General features: G+C 40.5%; 1 protein-coding gene across 2 annotated transcripts in view; it reads right to left on the reverse strand.

Moving 5' to 3' along the window:
• MBOAT2 (membrane bound O-acyltransferase domain containing 2) overlaps positions 1-14,735 on the reverse strand; it is a 171,404-nt gene that overhangs the window by 11,975 nt on the left and 144,694 nt on the right. For both annotated transcript variants that reach the window (XM_034766471.1, XM_034766470.1), the window contains 2 exons: positions 6,227-6,419; positions 45-148 (listed from right to left, as the gene is read on the reverse strand). In XM_034766471.1, the coding sequence (XP_034622362.1) occupies positions 45-148; positions 6,227-6,419 (297 nt within the window). The remainder of the gene's footprint in view (positions 1-44; positions 149-6,226; positions 6,420-14,735) is intronic.

The raw sequence follows: 14,735 nt of genomic DNA on the forward strand, positions 1-14,735 counted from the left end.
TTTCTATATGAGCACAATTTTATTTGAAAGAGCCATGAACAAACCTCTATATGCTGGATTCTCAGATTTGATATTAAATCCCAGCGTGATGCTCCATTTTTGTCATATCCTCTAAAACCAAACCCTGCTGCATTATTAATTGCATCTGCTGCAATGAAACAAGAGAAAACAATTGTCGTAAGTAGTTATAAATTGCCTACATTACAAATATTGCGCATCATATGACAAGTACTTTGTACACGTTATTTGTTGTATTAATGTATTTTTGGCTGTATATTTAAATGTTTAGAAGCACCTAGAGTCACTGGATTAGGCACTTAACTATCAAGAGAAAAGAATAAGACAAATAAGGATATATGTTTGCAAACCAAGCCATTTTCAATCTTAAAATAATTTTTATAAAAAAAGAAAAGCAAACAAACAGACATATAATACACCATCGGTTTCACAATGTAGGCAACTTCTCCTGTCACAGTGCATTCATTTCTATTTGGTCCTTTCTTTCTACTTGGGAGAGAGTATCTTTGCCTTCCAATATGCCTGTTTGATCAAACTGACAGAGGAACCCATTCAAGCTCACTGCGATGCATAGTATTAACTACCACCCAAAAGAAGAGAAAAATTGGAATTTGATCAGTTCTGTTTTGAATATAAACTGAACTCAATTTAAGATTACAAAGCACGGGCGTATTCATTGGTTGCAGTGGTTTGAGAAAGTGTCCCAATATTCAGATGCCTTCCTTCACTTATGAGGGTTACATGAGCTGAATATGTAAACACAAAAATAAAATTGTCTCACTGCATGATGTTTCAGATAGCATACCAAAGTCTGATGCTCTAAATATGTTTCTGTTAAAAATCAATGGGGAAAAAAATCAACTACTGAGAAAGACATGATTTCTAATGTGTACTCAAAATTTCTTCTAATAGTACAAGTCCTGATATCAGAACAGCCCACAGTTCCTTTCTGATACCAGTGAAGTTTGGGAGGAAATATCAAAATATATTATAGAAAATACGCGAATGTGTAGCCAAATGAAAGGAGGGAAATGTCATGGCAACAAGACATCGTGATGATCCAACGATGTGCCAGAGGCAGTGAAGAAGGAAAGGTTTAAGCAATGGCAGAAAATAAAAATGGTGGAAAGTTATGAGGAATGCAAACTTGTAAAGATAACAACACAAAGAGCAGTTGCAGAAACTAAGGGTCAGATATTTAAAGACTTGTAAGCAGTCCTACTGATGAAGGAAGAGGGAAAAGGAATATATAAATTAGCCAAGAATAGGCATAGAAGCACAGAGAACTTAGGAACTGTAAAGTGTGTCAAAGATGAAAACGGAAGAGTACTGGTGGAAGATGGTAATATCACTAGGAGGTGGCAGCTGTTTTATGAGAAGCTACTCAGTGAAGACAATGAAGAAACCACTTAAGGAAGTATGTGCAAGAAACAGTCTCACAAGACTTCTCATCATGGTGGAGACTCAGACAGGGTTCAAGGTTACAAAACTGGTAAGGCAGTGGGACCGGCCAACATACCAATTGAGCCATTTAAAGCATTAGACCATGAGGGAATGGGGACAATGATGATCTTTTTCAACTTAATTTTCTGCACTGGAAAAAGGCCAATGAGTGGAGGAAGAGCACATTGGTTCTTATCTTTAAGTGTAAAGGAGATGTGCAAGAAAGTAGTACTTACCAACCCATCAAATTAATGAGTCACACTTTGAAATGGCTGGTAAGAATAATCGAGAAAAGACTTCGGGAGGAGCTGGAACATCAAACAAGCAACACCAATTCAGGTTTATGCAAGGAAGGTCAACATAGAATACAGTGTTTTCAGCCCAAATATTACAGAAGTACAGAGAGAAATGCAAGGGATTGCACTTAGTGTTTGTGGATTCAGAGAAGGCTTATGACACAGTTCCTAGAGAACTGTTATGGTAATGCCTGTGGTCATGCAATCTGCAAGAGACATATGTTAAAACTATCATGGACATGTATGAGAGTAGCAGAACAATAGTGAGAAGCAGCAGTGGCTACAATGAATCATTCACTGTGGAGATAGGTCTACATAAAAGGATCAGCTGTAAGCAGGGGCGGCTCTATGTTTTTTGCCACCCCAAGCACGGCAGTCAGGTGGCCTTCAGTGGCATGCCTGCGGGCAGTCCCCGGTCACACAGATTCAGTGGCGTTTCTGTGAGTGATCTGCCAGTCCCACGGCTTCGGCATGCCCGTCGCCGAATTGCCGCCAAAACCACGGGACCGGCAGACCTCCCACAGGCACGCCGCTGAAGGCCGCCTGACTGTCACCCTCACAGCGACCAGCAGGGCTTGCTGCACTGGTGCCTGGAGCTGCCCCTGGCCGTAAATCCATTCCTAGTTCCGATTATAATAGACACACTGACGCAGGAGATTAGGAGAGAGGCTCCCTGGAGCATAGTTTTTGCTGACATGTTGTGCCATGAAAATTAATACAAACTGGAAAGGGACCTAGAACAATGGAGGGCTACAATAGAAGAAAATGGCTTACAAAAGACAGAATACATGTAAAGTTTAATTGAGAGGGACAATGAAAAAAATCAATAAAATTAGATGGTATGGAGTTAAACTCTGAACCTCAGTTCAGTGTTTAGCCATGGTGAGAATGTGGATGCAGATGTTAGGAGCTGCATGAAGAACAGATGGTGTAAATGTAGGGAGTTGATGGGGATTATATGTGCCAAGTACACTAAAGAGCAAAGTGTAGAAGATCATGATTAGGCCAGCCATGACATATGGGTCGGAACACTGGTCAATGAGGAAGAGAGAAGAACACTACTTCATACTGCCAAAACAAGAATGCTTAGGTGAACACTGGGTAAGACAACAGCTGCTAAGCTATGCAATTAAATGGCATGAGCTATGATGCAGGCAGCCTCCATTATGGAAAAGCTGAGAGAGTACAGATTGAGATGGCCGGATCACATAACATGGCAAGATGTGAGATACATTGGACAGAGAGTACAAGAACTAACAGTCACGAGACGAAGACCTAGATGCTGAAGGAAGACATGAAGGAGGTTGGCACCATCTTGGATGGCACATTTGACAAGAATGCTTAGAGATGAAGAACAAGAACCGTTGACCCGATTGACAGGACAAGGTAAAGGAAAATAAGACTAGTTACAGCAGAATAAGGACCTGCAGTAAAAGACCTAGGGGTTACAGTGGACGAGAAGCTGGATATGAGTCAACAGTGTGCCCTTGTTGCCAAGAAGGCTAACTGCATTGTGGGCTGTATAAGTAGGAAGATTGCCAGCAGATCAAGGGACGTGATCATTCCCCTCTATTCGGCATTGGTGAGGCCACATCTGGAGTACTGTGTCCAGTTTTGGGCCCCACACTACAAGAAGGATGTGGAAAAATTGGAAAGAGTCCAGCAGAGGGCAACAAAAATGATTAGGGGGCTGGAGTACATGATTTATGAGGAGAGGCTGAGGTAACTGGGATTATTTAGTCTGCAGAAGAGAAGAATGGGGGGGGGATTTGATAGCTGCTTTCAACTACCTGAAAGGGGATTCCAAAGAGGATGAATCTAGACTGTTCTCAGTGGTAGCAGATGACAGAACAAGGAGTAATGGTCTCAAGTTGCAGTGGGGGAGGTTTAGGTTGGATATTAGGAAAAGCTTTTTCACTGGGAGGGTGGTTAAGCACTAGAATGGGTTACCTAGGAGGTGGTGGAATCTCCTTCCTTAGAGGTTTTTAAGGTCAGGCTTGACAAAGCCCTGGCTGGGATGATTTAGTTGGGGACTGGTCCTGCTTTGAGCAGGAGGTTGGACTAGATGACCTCCTGAAGTCCCTTCCAACCCTGATATTCTATGATAATAACCTTCCTTTCTTCTTTGAAAAATTGCCTCTAACCTGTGGTAGTTCAGTATGAGTCTAGAATAAAACAAATATTATGCAAATAAAAACAATATATTTAAGTTACAATAGGAAATACAAATTTAGAAGACAGAACACTGGAAGTATACTACTGTGCTAAAGTAAGTGTACTTTACATGATAGTGGAATATGCCTGAAATCCTTAACCTTTTTATTCCTCTTTTCTTAACAGCTGCTCTAAGGCAACTTAACTTCCTTTGCTCTCTAATTCATACCTATGATGTCAGGCAAGTCAGTGGCATAGATTTTTTTCTCTTTTTCTCAGAGGCCACATATTAAAACTTTCCCCTTTTATATCTATTGCTACCATTTGCACAACACATTTCCTCTGTCAGGGACAGGCTATACCAGGGATCGGCAACCTTTGGCATGCGGCTCGCCGGGGGTAAGCACCCTGGCGGGCCGGGCCGGTTTGTTTACCTGCCGCGTCTGCAGGTTCGGCTGATTGCGGCTCCCACTGGCCACAGTTCACCGCTCCAGCCAATGGGGGCTGCAGGAAGCGGCGCGGGCTGAGGGACATGCTGGTTGCCGCTTCGTGCTGCCCCCATTGGCCTGGAGCGGTGAACTGCAGCGGTGAACTTCAGCGATCGGCTGAACCTGCGGACACGGCAGGTAAACAAACTGGCCCGGCCTGCCAGGGTGCTTACCTTGGGGAGCCGCATGCCAAAGGTTGCCGATCCCTGAGCTATACATTTCACTCAGTTATTCAGCCGTCAAGGAAGTCTGACACTGCTTATCTAAGAGATTCTTCTGAGCTCTACTGGCCCACAAGACAAAATTTGTGATATTTAAAAAAAAAAGTAACCTAACCTAATAATTTCTCATATTCTATAGCACCACCAATGAACATTTATTAAATTAAATTTTGTAAATAAGGAGAGAACCTGCTGCTCTATTTGAGGCCATGCATAAGAAATATCAGCATGCCACGCTTTTTTAGAAATACCTGAAAGTAACACCAATTCCATAACAACTTCCTAACTAAAGGAGGAAAAAGTGCTGATAGCATACACATCAGTATTCATTTTAACATATCTGTAAAGGAGTTTTAGCATTTGCAAGGAATAAAAATAGATAAAAACCCCAAAGCACTGCATTCAGCAAAACACCAGCGTCATCATGCATTCTGCTCAGGCCCTTAGAGCAGTTACAATGAAGTAGCAGCAAAAGAGGGCAAGAACTAAATGAAGCACTGGTCCAATGAAGTTTATGTCCTTCCATATTTTATCAAAGCCAGGCTGGTTCAACTCTGCAAGCAAACATAGTACAGACAGAACTCCCTCTGAGGAGATACTCCAACAGTGTAAGTTTAGGCACTTTTCAGCTGGCTTCCATCCTTGACAGATGACTGGTGTTTTTAGGCACAATATTCCAAAGTATGTCATTCTTTAACAAAACCTAGAATTATTCTGAACCAGACAGGCTGAAAATACTTCATTCCCTGAGCAGGAATTAAACTAGCAGCTGAAAGTGAGTCATGCTATTCTACTAAACTCTTTACTGCATTGGTTTCCCCTCAATTTTCATGCAGAGTTATGCAACAAATATATAATAAACAAAATATATAAATAATCAAAAATATAATAAATATTTCCATGGCACAAACTTCCGGAAATTGAATATATTTTCTCTAAATGACTTAGAAAGGAAAAATATTGTTTAAAATACAACATCCATTTAGTGCCTCAAACAAGGGCAATATATATGTATTCTGCTTTTAGCAGGTCATTAAAGTTTTTAATAAGAACAAGGTGAAATGTTTACCATCAATATAGGAAACAACTGCACTTTACGTTGCAGTTACTGCTGACCATATTACTATACACTACAATATATCCATATTGAGTTATGCAGTTTATTCTTGCAGTTGGGCTATTCTAAATAGCTTTTTTTTTTTGGTAATTGACTGCAAGGAAGAGGTTTAGAATGGATATAAATGGGTGTGAAAAGTAAAGTACAGAAGTCTTAAATTAAAATGCACTATGCAATTAAACTAGTTTTCAGAAAAATATAAAAGGGATAAAAATACCATTTCTCATTCAAATAAATCAAATACATGTTTTATTGAGGTATCTATTCATCAGGCCCTGGAATCTAGTTTGCAAAATACACTTCTATGCTTAAATTTATGTTAATGGGCAAGTATAAAATAAACCCATTCATTGTCCCTTGCCTAAAGTTTCAGTTCTAAAATTACTTCTTTCTAAGACCCCAAGAGGGCACTCTCTCTTTTAAATTCATACCCAACATATAGTACTTTTAACTGTAAAGAAAAGTACAAACACATTTTTTGTTGCTTACCTAAAGTCCATGCAAAATAGTATTTGGGCCTGGCAGCCATTAAAGACACATACAGGTAGATAATCCTCATAGGCAAAGATACTGTAGCTCTGAAGTTATCATCAATGTTGTATTCCACAGGTAAAGTTTTTGTGACAGTCATATGAAATAATAAGGAGAACCCACAGATTAAGAGTTTTTGTGTCACAGCTATCTGAAAAGTGCAATATAGGAGAGTTTGTGAGCTTCATCTTTTTTATTAAGTTTTCTGAAACAAAAGTAATTGATAATCTTCCCTAAATAGGTGTACAAATGTATGTCACTTCCTGATAAACACATGCTATGAACTTTAAATTTTTAATGACATTTACAAGCTAAAAGGATAAGAGGAAAAGGAAATATTCCTGCCTGGATTATGCTATGACCCTCTCTTCTTAAAGTAAGAATTGTTAAATCAAAGTCTGACAGCAATTAAGAACCTTGAAAAATCCCTTGAATAAATGGGACCACCATTCATACTTCCAGCTTTTCATAATAGTATCAAGAATTATCTAAACAGACAAAAATTAAGATGTCATTATCAAGATTATCAATTGGGTCATTTGAGGTTAGTGCATCTTTTTCACAGTACCCACAGACAGATCGTGGCAAAGAGTCCCCTTCTCTATTTTTAATGACATATCACTCAAACATCAACTGGAGTTTATTCAAGCCTATAAGTACTAGTATCTCCTTGTTTTCAGTTCCTTTTTGGTAACTTTTAGAAAGACAAGATGTAAAATGTTGTTCAAATCATTATATTAAGCACCACTGTGGAGGATGTTTCATAGTACTATATACAAGATTTGAAATTATAACAATTTCTAAATGTATTTAACTGGGATTTACAATGGAATCCTTCCCTCTGGTTTTATGAGGCCTTGTTTTCCAGCTAGAGTGACCAAGGCAGAAGAAGGTCAAGTAACTCACCCAAGGACACACAGATTCTGACCCAGTGTCCCTCGAAGCCCAGTCCTTTTGCTCTTACCATTTTTAAAAAAACGAGATCAGGTTCCATTATAAAATGCGCACAAGCATAGGTGCTGGAACTAGGGCTGCTGGGGGTGCAGCAGCACCCCCTGGCTTGAAGTGCTTTCCATCATATACAGGGTTTACAGTTAGGTTCAATGGCTCTCTGCATCCCCACTATACAAATTGTTCCAGCACCCCTGCACATAATGAGTAACACATAACATTTGCTGTTTTAATACATAGTCTGCTCTATATATCAAAGACAAAAGGTCCCATATGATGTATAAGTTGCTGAAGTATCTTTAATATACTAAAGAAGCACCTAAAGTGTCCATGCACAAGTTAATCATTGAAGAGCTGCAGTCGTTTAGGCTCTACTTGTATTCAAAATTCTCCATTTCTCTCAATAATTTAATTGAGACTAAAATATGGACATACATTTACCATTATAATTCTATTAATATTAAACTTGCCAGGAAAATAATTCAATGTGGCCTGATTTTGGCTATAAAAGTGTTAGAACAGATAAGAGGTAGCTAGTTCCTTGTTCTCTCCACCATACTTCCAATATTTTCCCATACTTTCAGAGACAATGTCCTATTTCAAATATTGTGTAATTATACACAAAGATGTAAGATAACAAGATAACTTCACCACCACCATGAATGAAAATAACCTCTACCCCGATATAATGCAACCCAATATAACACGAATTCAGATATAGCGCGGTAAAGCAGTGCTCCGGGGGGAGGGGGCGGGGCTGCGCACTCCGGTGGATCAAAGCAAGTTCGATATAACGTGGTTTCACCTATAACGCGTTAAGATTTTTTGGCTCCCGAGGACAGCGTTATATCGAGGTAGAGGTGTACTTAAAAAAAAACAAAAACAGTAATGAAATGCTCAATATTGTTTTCCCAGCTTAGATATTACTGTTTCTCCTTCTTCCCACTCAACCACTCTGTTCTCTCCTGTGCCTTCTGTTCAAGTTATTTACCTTCTTGTGTGATGTGCAGAGTGACAGCAAAAGATTGCTATAATCCTGATATTTCACATGTTAACAGGCAGCACTTCAGAGATCAAGATTTTAGCAAGCTTTATTTTGCTGGCCTTACTGAAGTGTATTAATAAGAGGCCTGATGAATTCATCACATCCAATAATCCACAAGTAATGCTGCTTCCAGGAGATGGAAAGAACTACTGCAAGAGTGGAGAATATAGTGGAAACTATTTATAACACCCAACAATTTTCAAAAGACAAAAAAATCTTATCGGATACAACAATTTGTAGACCTTTACTGCATAAGGAAGTCAATACTGATGATTTTGATGTAGGAAATTCATTAGGTAAGAGATAAACCAAACAAATAACAGGATTTGAGAGCCATTCTTTAGCATAACAGAAAAGCACTATTAGAAGAATCCTTGTAATTTAGATTTTATTTTCTCTTAGCTACCACAAGCAGATTTAAATTTTCCTTTCAACCTTAACTCACAAGTGGAGGTTAAAAGTGAGAATGTTCAGTCGGTAACAAGATCATATATGGTAAATAAGGGGTCAAGTAAAATTATGAGGAAAATTATGTATGTCTGGTAAAAAAAAATACTTGCATACTTCACAGAGACTCTACCTTGGGAAAAGATTTGGAGGGGGGAAACCATGTTGGATAATCAGCTGAGCTTACAGTGCGATGTTATGGCCAAAAGAGCTAATGCAATCATTGGATGCATAAACAGGGGAGCTTCAAATAGAAGTAAAAAGGTTATTTTACTTTTTAATTTAGTTCTGGTGCAACCATTGCTGTAAATACTGTGTCCAGTTTTAGTGTCCACAATTTGAAAAATATGTTGATAAATTGGGGAGGGTTGAGAGAAGAGCCATGAAAATGATTAAAAGATTAGAAAACATGCCTAATAGTGAAAGACTAAAGGAGTTCCTGTTATTAAGCTAAATAGAACGAAGGTTAAGGGATGACTTGATCACACAGTCTATAAGTACCTACAGGGGAACAAATATTCGATAACAGGCTCTTTAGTCTAGCAGAAAAGGTATAATATGATCCAATGGCTGGAAGCAGAAGCTAGCCAAATTCAGTTTGGAAATAAGGCATAGATTTTTAACAGTTAAAAATCTATGTCTTATTTCCAAACTGAATTACTCTCACTGTTAATCTATGCCTTAGTTCCAAACTGAATTTGGCTAGCTTCTACTTCCAGTCATTGGATCGTAATTAACCATTGGAACAATTGATTACAGTCCTGGTGGACTTGTCATCACTGGCAATTTTTAAATCAAGATATGCTCTAGGAATTATTTTGGGGAAGTTCTATGGCCTATGTTATACAGGAGGTCATATTAGATGATCACAATGGTCCCTTCTAGCCTTAGAATCTATGAATTTATGAAAAACAATGTTTTCTGCATCGGGAATAACATGGAGTTTCCCTTGTTCAGCATGAATCCCAGACGACTGAAGAGAAACTATAAACTGGACATGTCAGAGAACCTGATGCTCAGATCTGCCTCCCACTAACCAATCATCTAGATAAGGGAAGATGTGAATCCCTTACATCCTCAGGTAGGCCACCACTATTGCTGCCATGCACTTGGTAAATACTCATGGGCCTGACAAAGGAAGTACTGTATATTGATAATGTTGGCCTGCCACTATGAATATCAGAAAGTTCTTGTGACTTGGCAATACTGCCACATGGAAGTAGCTGTCCTGGAGATTGAGGGCAGCATAACAATTGTAATTTAGAGAGGGAAGGATGGATGCTAGGAAAAGTATATGAAATCTTATATATTTGATATACTTGTTGAGATTTTGAAGGTGGAATATGAGTCTCAGACCCCATTTGGACCCGGTGATCAAAGTACTGTGAATAAAACCCTTTTCCCTGATGTTGAAGGGGACTTCTTCTATGTTCCCTAGTGGGAATAGAGTCTGAACTTCTTGAAAGAGCACTGCCTTGTAAGATGGGTCCCTGAAAAGGAATGGGGTAGGTGGTAGAAGAAGCGGACGGAGAGGAATTGAATAGAATATCCCATTCTCATAGTGCTCAGGACATATTTGGCCATCATTATGGCTTCCTAAACACTGAGGAAGTGGGACAATCTGTCCCAAAATGGGGAAGAAATAGCAGAATGATCACCCGTTACTGTATCACTGTCCTCGAGGGAGACGCCAAATGTGCTGCTTCCGTACCACTGAGTGAGGACAGGTACAGGCTGGCTGGTTTTAGTTGGAGTTGGAGTAATCCTTCTGTGACTTCTGCTTCCTCCTCAAAAAGTCATGTTGCCTTCATGGATATCCAGATTGTCTATAATATTGCTAGGAACACTATTGTTGTAGTGCCCTATGCTGAAACCTCCTGAGGGGTTAAAAAATATGCTCCCAACAAATGAAGCCTTTAAATGAATGCAAAGTCTCATCAGTAGGAAAACACAAACTGACCATCAAAAGGGAGATCATCTAAGACTTGCTGGCTGTCAGAGGTTATACCACAGTTTTGTAACCAGGAAGCTCTCCTCATTGTTATTGCAGAGGCTATCACCCAAGAAGTATCTGCCACATCAAGCGCACGCTGGAGTGGCCACCAAGCGTTCTTCTACCAGGAAAGTCCTAAATTCTTCCCATGCATCTTCCAGCAGCTTGTCAGTAAATTCAGCAATACAAATTAACATTTAGTTAACAGCACCTGTTGGTAAGCTATGCACCAGGAGAAAGAACGTGTAACAGATTTTTCTCCCTAGCAAATCAAGTCTCTTGGACTCTTTCTTCGGGAGTTGATTTGAATCTCCCCTCCCCAAATTATTAATTAATCAGTTTGCAAGCAACTAGAGGATAATAGGGTCATAAATAATAGCCAAAGGATTTGTCAAAAAGAAATCATGCCAAACCAACCTAATTTTCTTTTTTGACAGGGTTACTAATGGATAGGAGGTAGCAGCAGACATTATATTTCTTGATTTTTAGTAAGGTTTCTGATGCAATCCTATATGGCATTCTCATAAGGAAAATAGGAAAATATGGTCTAAATGAAATTACTATAAAGTGGATGTACAACTGGTTGAAAGACTGTACTAAAAGAGTAGTTATCAATGGTTCACTGCCAAACTAGGAGTGTGCACTTAGTGGGATTCCTCAGGGGGTCAGTCCTGGATCCATTGTTAGTCAATATTTTCATTAATGATAATGATAACTTGGATAATGGAGCAGAGGGTATTTTTATAAAATTTGCAGAAGACACCAAGCTGGAGGTTAGAGGCAGGACTGGAATTTAAAATGACCTTGACAAACTGGAGAATTGCTATGAAATCAACAAGATGAAAAATAAAGATAAGTGTAAAGTACTTAGGAAGGAAAAATCAAATGCTCATCTACAAAATGGGGACTAACTGGGTAGGTGGTAGAAATGCTGAAAAAGATCTGGGGATAATAGTGGGTCACAAATTGAATATGTGTTAACAATGTGCTGTAGTTGCAAAAAAAGCTAATATTCTGAAGTGTATTAACAGAAGTATCGTATGTAAGACACAGGAGGTAATTGTCCCACTCTACTTGACACTCTGAGAACTCAGCTGGAATACTGTGTCCAGTTCTGGGCTCCAAACTTTAGGAAAAATGGGGACAAACTGGAGAGAGTTCAGAGGAGGGCAACAAAAATTATAAAACTTTTAGAAAACCAGACCTATGAGGGAAGGTTAAAACCATGTTTAGTCCTGAGAAAAGAAGACTAAGGGAGGACCTGATGACAATCTTTAAATATGTTAAGGTCTGCTATAAAGAGGACAGGGATCAATTGTTCTCCATGCCCACTGAAAGTAGGACAAACTGCAGCAAGGGACATTTAGATTAGATATTAGGAAAGCTTTTTAACTATAAGGGTAATTAAGCCCTGGATCAGGCTTCCAAGGGAGGTTGTGAAATCCCCATCACTGGAGGTTTCTAAGAAAGGGTTGAACAGAACACCTGGAAGGGATGGTCTAGGTTTACTTGGTCCTACCTCAGCATAGGGGGCTGCACTTGATAACCTCTCAAAGTCCCATGTTTTCCACTACATGCATCCGACCAAGTGGGTATTCACCCACGAAAGCTCATGCTCCAATATGTCTGTTAGTCTATAAGGTGCCACAGGACTCCTTGCTGCTTTTATAGTCCCTTCTGGCACTACATTTCTATGATTCTATCATGTGACCTCTCATTGGCAGCAGTGACCACGTGGGAGTTTGGGGCAGGATGGGAATAAAAACACTTGAAGTCTTGCATTGGGACATGGTATAATTTGTCCATGCACTTAGCCGCAAGAGCTAAGGAGGCTGGTGTGTTACATAAAGTCTTTGCAGGTTCTAAAAGAGCCTTAATAATAGGATGATCTACTCTTCCAGGGGCCACCACCTGGAGAATGTCCAAAACCTTATCAGTGTTCTCTTGCACAAGCTCAACTTGCATACCCAAAGCCACAGCCATTCTCCTCAGCAGATCCAATAAGATTTTAAATCCTCCAGAACTGGAAAGGAGTCATCCAGGGTCACTGAATCATGAGGATGAAAGATCACTTGTGGCAGAACCAGCTCCTCTAATTCATCCTGAATCAGTTCTGGTTGATCGGGGGGACCAGCGTCTGTGCAGGTCTCTGACATAGATGGCTTTGGAAGGTGCATAGCAAAATAGTCTGGAAACTTCCCTTTTGAGTGGGCCAGTGATCAAGACATTGGGGACCAGCTATACGAATGGTCCTGCTCCCTGTACCAATGCTCTCCTTCTGGGAGTGGTGTAGAAGACTTGCTAGACCAACTGTGCCTAGGTAGGGATGTCAGTGGTGTATACTCTGAACCCGACTATGAGGAGCCACCTGAATAATAATCAGTAGGTATCGAGTATGCCAATCCTGATGAGGCCTTAGGTGATCTGATTTATCTGTAGTCCAATGCGAAGAGGTCAGTATCAGAACTGATGCTGGCATGATAGTCATACCACAAATGTGCTCCAAGATATGGAGGATATTGCATTGAGATTCGATACGAGGAAAGATTTTGTAGTCCGTGCCAAAGGATACGCTATGGTCAGTGGCCATTCTGGCTACCATCCCAGTATCATGGTACTGAGGCCACAGGTGCAGAGACGGAAAATTATACCAGTTCCGACCAGTGTGCATAGGTGCCCGGATCAAAACTTTATTGTATTTCTTAGCAGGTACTGACTCTGGTACAACTAACAGTCTCTGTATCAGAGCCAAAGATTGGAACAGGACCAGAAGAGCAGGAGACGCCACCAATGCAATGGACTTCCTGCACGACAGGAGAGTCTGGAATGAAGACGCAAAGCAAATCCTTTGCAGCCTCATAAGCTTGTGAGGTCATAAGTACCTGTAATGTTGGTGCTGAAACAGTGTCTGTTGGTACCGGACCCAATGGCTGTCCCACAGATGGTACCAGAGTCAACAGCATGGTACCAATAGCTTCCCTCTGCAGTACTGGGAGATGCAGGTCAATGGCCCAACTCTGCCATGTGTTCAAGGAGTGCTGGTAAGGTTCTGAGTCCTTTGAAAAAGAAGAATGCTTCTTTCGTCTGTTTAATGGGTCCTCCTTTGAGGAATCCTGGCAGAGGAATCCCAACCCCTTTTTGCTCTGAGGAGAAGTATGTGAAGTCAGGGGTCTGTCATGACACCACTGCAGTCTCTCTGGCATAGTATGTGCAGAAGGCAAGGCATTCAGTCAAATGCCCTGGAGCCAAGTTGGGTCTCATAGCCTGTTCCAGGAGGTATTGCTTGAGGTGCAGATCCATGGAAAGCTGCATTCTTTTCTTGAAAGAACAGCAGATACTGCACCTCTCTCTTTAATGTGTCCCTTGTCGAGTCACAAAAGGCAGCATGTGGGTGGGTGCGTGGGTGTTACTACTGGAATAAACACTTCATATGATGGTCAGTACTTAAAGTGCAGTGAGTGCTGCTTACCAACAGTACCTCGCACCAAAAACTAATTATGAACTGACTAAAAAACAAATTAAAACAATAAACAAAGCCTATCTAAGTAGTTATTCAAAGGAAAAAAAGAGAGCTGAACATGCTGACTGCACTTTTTTTTTTTTTTTTTTTAAGACTAAGGTAAACTACTGGGGGGCTCTGATTCAGGCCAGGGGTGGTGAGAGAAGGAACTGAAGGGGAAGAAAGTGGCAGTGCCTTTATATAACTTTCAGGAGGCGCCACATTTGCATAGCATGTGCAGGGCATGTGCACGGCCCAAAAGCGCAGCTTCAGAAAACTCTCTGGCTCTGGCACACTGGGCATCGACACCTCTGAATGGAATACATGTGTACAGCCACTTAAAGACGAATAGGTGCTTCACCTTCTTCCTCCTCAAGTTGTCGTCTGTCTTTGATGTAGCTCACCAGGCTCTTCGTGAAATTTTGTCTTCCCTTGGCTTTTAGGATCCTGTCCCTCTTTGCTCATCCTCCTACTCACTCCTCTTATCTCTCCTTTCGGAGGATCCTTTTCATCCCCCCTCCAACTTTCTAAG

This window comes from Trachemys scripta, chromosome 3 (assembly GCF_013100865.1).
Source record: "Trachemys scripta elegans isolate TJP31775 chromosome 3, CAS_Tse_1.0, whole genome shotgun sequence".
Taxonomy (NCBI): domain Eukaryota; kingdom Metazoa; phylum Chordata; order Testudines; family Emydidae; genus Trachemys; species Trachemys scripta.